Source organism: Lolium rigidum, chromosome 7, assembly GCF_022539505.1.
Source record: "Lolium rigidum isolate FL_2022 chromosome 7, APGP_CSIRO_Lrig_0.1, whole genome shotgun sequence".
Lineage (NCBI taxonomy): Eukaryota > Viridiplantae > Streptophyta > Magnoliopsida > Poales > Poaceae > Lolium > Lolium rigidum.
In genome coordinates this window covers 11,717,866-11,726,080 of record NC_061514.1, presented here as the reverse complement: position 1 = coordinate 11,726,080, position 8,215 = coordinate 11,717,866, and the positions used below count along the sequence as shown (strand labels likewise).

At 42.6% G+C, this 8,215-nt stretch overlaps 1 protein-coding gene across 1 annotated transcript; it reads right to left on the bottom strand.

The window, feature by feature from the left end:
• Nucleotides 1-529: 529 nt before the first annotated feature.
• Nucleotides 530-8,002, bottom strand: LOC124676497 (auxin response factor 12). The gene is made up of 15 exons (XM_047212542.1): nucleotides 7,930-8,002; nucleotides 7,688-7,797; nucleotides 7,438-7,536; nucleotides 7,284-7,340; nucleotides 7,014-7,169; nucleotides 6,826-6,910; nucleotides 6,047-6,137; nucleotides 5,791-5,955; nucleotides 5,586-5,708; nucleotides 5,256-5,331; nucleotides 4,717-4,864; nucleotides 3,440-4,428; nucleotides 3,174-3,364; nucleotides 2,094-2,215; nucleotides 530-917 (listed from the first exon to the last, which is right to left on the bottom strand). The coding sequence occupies exons 1-14, from the start codon at nucleotides 8,000-8,002 to the stop codon at nucleotides 2,119-2,121; spliced, it is 2,460 nt and encodes an 819-aa protein (XP_047068498.1). The 3' UTR covers nucleotides 530-917; nucleotides 2,094-2,118.
• Between the last annotated feature and the right edge of the window lie 213 nt (nucleotides 8,003-8,215).

The following is an 8,215-nucleotide window of genomic DNA, read 5'->3' as shown; positions in this document are numbered from 1 at the left end:
AAAAGACAAAAAATATGTCTTGTTATAGCATCAAAATTTGTTTTTTTTACATTAGCCACATAATTTTAATTTTTTTTAAAACTTGTGCACGAACGTAAAATATGTAGATGTACATAAAAAAATTATTTTAGAATTTTTTAACACTTCAAAATATAGATTCGCACGAAGGGAGCAAATGCTCCTATGAGCCGAAGTAAATATCCCAGCTTGAAGCAGGATGATACCATGGCGATCTCAGGAGCCTATAAGGCCGTAGTCTAGACTCGTGATGTGCAACAAATCAGCATCACAATTAATCTAGACCCACCGTGTAGTATGTACACATTATTCAGCAACAAATCAGCATCACAATTCACAAATCACAAATCATGTAAATCTGGCAGCAGGCACTATCTAACAATGAAAGATCCCCAACAGCCAGAAAAAAAGGCGACACACACCTGCCTTCCCATAATCTCAGCTAGGACTAACATATACGTGCATGATGGAAAAATTTAGGATACCATCATCAAAAGGACGAGGGCACGAATTAAAACAACCCTCCTGCATTCAAATTATTGCTGTTCTTCGTGGAAAGAGTGCCTAGGAGTCTCGAATACATAGATAGATCACGACAAGCGTTTACCGACTAACAATAGTCTTTGAAGATTCGACACAGCACGCAAATGAACTGCCGCGCTGAGCTGCAAATGGTCTAGCATAGAGTTCAACCGGATACTGATTCCTAAGCGGAACCTACAGAAATACGAATTCGGGACGTCGGTGCAGGGCACCGAAGATAGGTAACGGACGGGGAGTTCTCCAGACGTGTACGGACGCAGGAGACAGGTACGAAGATGGGATGATTGAAGTTCCAGAGACTTGTGCTGTTGAGAGCAAGAGTGCTGCCATGTGCTGTAGAGAATCCTCGCTGGACCCTGTAATGTAGCCCGGGTCAATATGTCAGTAGTGGACACAGATCAACATACAAACAGGTGATTACTTGAATGGTCTCTAATCAAAATAATGCAGTTGGAAGACAAGAATTCAGATGGTTCTCATAGGAGAGGCACTGAGTGAATAAATAATAGAGCAACCAATATTTAAAAACAATAGTCAACTGCATGACAAGATTGTGTCAACCAAACCACTCGACATTTTACTTGGGGACTGTAAATAAATGTGGTCAAATTTTCTCTAGTAGGAGTAGTACACACACAGATGCCAAAATCATTCTGAATGTTATGCACCAAAGTGGACTGCTCAAAAAGGGATATCGGCTACAGCCCACTTTTCGTAGCACGTGCACTATGTCATTATTTTAAGTCTCGAAGCATTAAATGTATGAAGAGATTTAGTTTGTTTATCACCATCATACCCCATTCCTGGATACTTTGCTTTACTAGCAACCAAAATTTCTGTCTTGGCATATTTTGGGAAACCTAACAAAAATGTAGATACTACACTTCACACAATGGTCGATGGCTTTATCTGTTTTCTAAGATATCGTTTGGCAGCCATAAATTTGTGCCAGAAAATGGCGGAATTCAATCTCTGCCACAACCAACGTGTTTGGCTGGCATAGAATCGAAACCGCCACTTCAATCGAAAATTTTATGAATTGGTACTATATGTTAATTTAATTCTCGCCCCTAAACATGTAATTATACTGGAAATCATTTCATCTCATAAAAAATGTGGCAGCCAAACATGATTTTTCAGCTTGGAATTTCGTTTCATTGATCAATGAAATGATGACATTTAATTTCATTTCAGCCAAACAAGCTCTAACGGATTTTTTATAGGGTCTTACTGTCCACAATAATGAGAAGTAGTCACCATGCAGTGATATACACTTCAATCAGGAATTTCATTATAGGTTAAATATCATGAGTTCACACATTTAGTTATTCTTCTTGTAGTTTTCATGCTCTATTAGTTACATGCGCAAAAGGTGGGTTTCAGACCAAAATGTTCAATTAACAACTTTTGTCATGGCCTTCAAAAAAAAGCTTACATATGTTAGCAGAATAATTTAAGAAAAAAATAACAGAAACTAATAAAATCCAAAAAAGAGACGCACAGCAATTAAACAGCAGAGCAAAATTAATTACCAGAAACAGCACCATGGTTTTGCACTTAGGAAAGATAACGTGGATCATTTCCTTGCTTCCCCAACTTATGCACATCCTCTGGTGAAAGTATCTTGATGTACCATACACTATTCACAAATGACCTGCACCAATGGAGGAAGCTCAGTTTCAAGATGACTGATATTGGCATATACATTCATACACGGGTAGACTTAGACCATCATAAGTTACATCAAGGAAATATAAAATAAAATATCAAAAGTAGTGGAATTGATTTTTCAACGCATAAAGACATAGAGAAGATGTGGTTCAGAATAAAGCACACATGGTGTTCTACAATGAGCATTCTCAAAATAACACAGACACAATTTTAAGAAAAGAAATAATCAAATACCAGAACTAGTGGAATCTGACTATTTTAAGTATAGACAGAGAAGATGTTGTGCAGAATAAAGCACACACAGAATTATACATTTAGCACTCTGAAAATAAAACACAGTTCAGAATATATCAATCTGGCACTGAACAATCTGCATATACAAATGGTTGCTAGAAAATGCTGAAAACAAATCCATTTAACCTAGTGTGTGACCTGATAAGCTATGAACTGATGTTGCCATAAAACCAAGGCCAGCAACACCAACCAGTCAATTAATTAGTTAAACACAAACTTGTGTCACTACGCCATATTTTATGTGGTCAACACCTCAAATATAGTTAGTTAAAAAAGTGATGCATTAGCTAATGACATTACGACACCTGACGTGGGTTTGCAAATTATGATGTGTCTAGAAACTTTCCATATACTTAGAACCAGGTCTGGTAAAAATTCACAATACTATATAAAGTATCACCAAATGTGTATAGCCATAGTAGATCATATCTTAAGAAACATTGTGGCAACCAAATATTGTCACACCACCTAAACTATGCGACATAAAATTCTACTCCGAATTTAGACAAATCTGCCACATCCTTTTCAGGATGGAGGGAGTAACACAAATAAGAAAATTATAAAACAGAACCTCATTTATAACGCAAATATAAGCAACACTTCAACAAACTCATAAAGGAAGCAGAACTCAAGAGATGGTTTCTTACTCCCAAGGGTCGTCTCCAAGGAGAAGCACATCATTCTCCCTGTCGACGAATACAAGCTGCCAGCCTGATCTATCAGGGTCATCCAACTGACCCCTAATGCCGAACATCTGACCCAGTTCTTCTCGTAGCTCAGCATAATTAGAGAACCGGGTGATGTCCAACGACCTCCCCACTGATCCTGACTTATAAACCTGCACAACATTTCAGCAATAACGTAAGGAAGGATTTAAACTTGATGTCATGAAAAAGCAACATACGGCACCTACCTTCACAAATGTTCTGCTTGATGGGTCATTCTCTCCTGTATTCTGAAATATACCAGAAGAGTCGTCCAAACAACCATACATTGGACTTTGCATATACGTCGATCCAGAAGGAATCGTCGACATGTTATTATCAGCAACATTCGAAGTCAGGTTAGGTACCATGTTGTACAGTAGGGAGGAATTTTCGGCTTGAGGACTAAAAAGGGACTGGTTTTGCGCATCAGAACCAATTTTGTTCTCAAGGGAACTATCTTTACTTGTGGGTGAGTTAAGCAAACCCGAGCCTCCAAAGGACAGTGATTGCGAACCCATAAACTTTTGCTTCCAAGCCTGCTGCTGCTGCTGCTGCTCACTAACTGTAGGCTGATTGAACCTAGACAAGTCCACAGCTTTCGAATTTCCCTGCAGGAAGTTCGATTCCAGCATGTTATCACTGCTGCTAGAAGTGGTGAAGCTTGGCGAAGTCACATTAGGATCAGAGAAGCCAAATTTTTCACGCAGATGACTTGGTAATGATGTTGGACTTGGGAGAGACGCAATAGTAGGAATTTGATATGTCTGATCTGATTGAATCTTCTGCTTCTGATCAATGTGAGCCTGCTGCATTTGCTGGAGTTGTTGAAGTTGGTGCTGGATAGCACTTGAGTTCAGCATTGCCTGAATATTTTGGTTCTCAGCACTAACTGTTTGCTGTTGGCTTGCTTGCTGCAAGATTTGTTGCTGCAACAGCGGGTTGAGGTTGCAGTGTTCTTGAGGCGACTGCATGGGCTGCTGAAGGTTTAGGTATTGCTGTTTCAGATAACCACCAGACTGGGAGGCGGCGGCAGCAGCAGCTACTGCTGCCTGGTACTGATCATGGTCAGTACTCAGCAAAGAAGGATGGAGCCTCTGCTGTCCCCAGGAGCCTATGCCAGGTGACTGGAAGTTCAAAGACTGATAACCTCCATCGCCAGCAACTCCTCTCAGCCACATCAAAGCATTGCTGTCATCTTAAGTGCAATACAACAATTAATAAAGGAACATATATGTGGAGAGGCTAGAAAAAAACATTAAGCAGAATATTTTGTCATTTCCAATCAAAAGAACATGCACAAAAAATACTAAAATGTGTATCAATCTGTATAGCATTGGATATAGTTCATCCAAACTGGTGCCTAAATAGCTAACTTCACTTACAAAAAATCCAAATTTCATTTACGCCATAATTTTACTTGCACCATTACACAGCAGAGGGGACTAAACATTTATGTATTATAAGAACAATGACAAAATTGTACCATGAAGGCCGGCAACTCCAGAATACCAAGGATGCTTAACCCTCAGTGGGAACAGTGATGGATACATAGGAAATGTTGTCAACGGTTCAATTTCCCATAAAGAAACTCTAGGTGGTCTTTCCCCTGCAGTTGATTCATCCCAACCAACCTACAATTATGATATCAAAGACACTGGTTAGTGAACCCCCAAATACTGAACTTCCAATTAGTCTTAAGAGCAGTGATTTGAAAAGGAGGTAAGTCACTCTTTACATCAACCATTATGTAATGGAACAGTACTATTACATCAACAAATTAACTTTTTTTGACCTAATAATATCTGAAGATGTAACACGGATGAAAATTATTGTGGCAAGAAACTGAATGGCATACCAAAAGAAAATGAAATTAAGATAGACACAAAGGAAATATCATCAATGGCACAAACGAAGAGAAAAAAATGCATACATAAAATGCACCTTGCAACAAAATAATGCAGATAGATGAGGGAATCAACCAGGCAGTGCTCCAGAGCAATATCATCAAGTAAAAAAAGTTACCTTAACCGATCTCCAGTAGGAACTAGCCCAACGCACTGGATCGGCATCACTTACTTCTGTTATTGTGCCCATGTACCTGCATTTCATTGAATATCTCGTCACAGCTAGATTAAGAAAATTCGAGTATAATTATTACACCCATTACTCATATGGAAGCACATATAAATAGAGAACTGAAACTTCAGTAACTGCCATTACAGCCTGCAAAACATTTTGCGGTGCTAGCCAACTAAGAAACACCACACATAAATAGCACATAGGTATGATATTTCTATGAATAGATATTGTAGTTTTGAACCAAGTTTGGATTTTTTGATTTTGCTACTTCACCTGCGGACACTAGATTCCTCAGTCTCAAAGAGCATCCTGAACCGCATACCAACCGATATCCGTGTGTGAAAAACAGCCTTGATGTACTTGGAAAGTGGTATGACGAATTCTGATGGACATGCCCTACAAACATTCAGTTCTGTAAAAGTTGAACGCAAAGAGGAACTATAGGAGTGCAGTATGTTAATGAAACGATCTAAATTACCTGGGATTGTAGAAAATAGTGAAGCGGCTGTTTGTGGAAGCAGCATGAGCTGCGGCTGCAAGGAGCCCAATGTGCATGCTGTCACTCGAAAGAACAGAGGAAGGCATCACAGTCTGTGTCCGGCTGGCACGCCTGATTCCCAGCCAAAGCTGGTTTTTCTCATTCCTAAACCATAAAATGAACAGTAAGTCCTACTTGGGTACTCGAAATCAAAATGCGAATTTTCACAATAACATGAATAAACAGTGAAGCACACCATATGAAAAGCACCGAGTCTCCAGCAACAAGTCTCTTAGCGCTGACAAACACACTCCAGCCAGTAGTTAATAGGTGTCTTTTGGGTTGGCCTGTGCAAAATAAGCAGATTAGTACAAAGGGTAGCATCATATAATCTTAAAAGCAACTTGGTACTGTCATCGGAAAAATGTTTGGTTTAAGCCAACTTTTCCAAGTCATGGTCATACAAAATGAAGTGCATTTTAGATACGAAAATGGAGTATATTGTCCACTGAAGAATCCACAACAAATAATTTAGGAAATATGAGCATAGGACATAAGAACATCCTACATTTGTACTGGCAAGAGTGCAGTACAGAGAGTGGAGTGCCCATGTGCAATTTTGGTGGTACCGGACTGACTCATGAATATTTCAGAAACATCTGTTGACTTATATTTAATCCGGTACCGCACTCTCTCTGAAGTAAGTATTAAAATCCAAAATGGTTGAAAGGCGTACTATCCAAATTATATCAGTTTTCAGGAATCTGTTTTTTGCCAGCCCATGAAAGAGAATTAAAATACTGAGTGTTTTCCCCTGTAAGAGAGATGTTTAAATCGCATTGTGCACAAAGAGCTGATGTTTCTGTGGGCACAGACGCACACATGGAAACGGAGGAGATGATTTGATAATCAGTGGCAAGAAAAGTCAACTGTTTCCGTAGCAAAGAAACCAAAGCAGTAATTAAGAAACTTCATTTAAGACCAGCAGAAGAAGATTTCATCACGGTGATGTAGAATTTACTGGGAGAAACTTGCCTCGGAAGATGTGCCTGAACTTCCACTCGTTATCATGGATGTCCCTCGCAATTAGCTCCTGCGCAGGAGGCTGCTGCGTGAAATCCTACAAACCACACTATACCACCTGTTATTGGCAACAGCAGACCGAAAACCCAGGGCGCGAAAGGGAAAGGGGCACCCGCCCGGAAGTAACACACTCATCACACCAGAGGAGGGAAGACGCGCTCGGCGGCACGGCGCGGCACGGAGAAGCCGCCGTGCGTGCTGGTGTCGCTGGCCGTGAGCGTCTTGCAGAAGTAGTTGGTGGGCTGCTTGCTCATGATCCCCATCTCGGCGGGGAGGTAGGCGTCGTTCTGCTCTTGCTGCAATCACACAGATCAACCGAACAGAAACCATCAAATCTCCTTACAAAATCTCATCTAATAAACCATTGCAAGCGATAAGTGCTTCAGATCACGAATCCCCGGATGGCCTACCGGGTTGAGCGGCTGCAGCGTCATCTGCGCGTACACTTCGTCCGTCTCCACATCAGCCTGCAACAAATAGTGAGCAGCAACCCAGAGATATCGAAATAGGCAAGACGGATTGCCGCATCTGAGAAATCGGTGCAGAAAAGGATGACGCGCGTACATGCATGGTGACGTCGTGGAGCTGGCAGATGAGCTGCGGCGGCAGGTTGGGGTAGTTTGGGATGTGCCCCTCCACCTCCTTGTTGGTGGACGCCGCCACCTTGAGCACGAAATAGAGCGCATTAGATATAGAAAACACAGTAGAGCGCGAGCAAGGCTACGCGGGCAATACAGCGACCACCTTGCGCGCACGCGCGCACGGGGTTAAGAAGAAGCTAACGCCGAGGAGGGAAGCGGGCGTGGGTGCTGACCTGCTCGCTGTGTCCCTGCGGGAAGTAGACGACGCGCGTGCCGAGGGTGGGCAGGCAGACGAGCGGGCCGGCGCAGGCGTGCCACAGCTCCGAGTTGAGGTTCTTCTTCTCTGCACCCACCCACAGAAACCCCAACGAAATCAGGTCAAGGAAACGGAGGAAGAAAGGCCCGCCCGCCGCCTGCAGGTGCCAGCAAGCAAGCGGGCAACCAAATAGAAGGAACGAAGGAAGTAGGCACCCACCTTCCTCCGGCGGCGCAGCGGGCGGCGGCGGCGGCGGCTGGGCGCCGATGCTGGCCCCCGAGGAGGAGCTCATCTCCCCCGCCTTGAAAACCAACGCGAAAACCTAGCAGTCCGTCACCACAAATCCTCCCACCGGCACCCCCATCCCAGCCCGAATCAGACCCGCCGCATTCTGCAGCAAGCCACCGCGTCAGACCCTCCAAAATAAAACAAAATAAAAAGCAGGAAGCAGCATCTAGGGATGCGCGCCCGGCGGCGGCGGCGTACCTCAGCCGAGCTCGGAGAT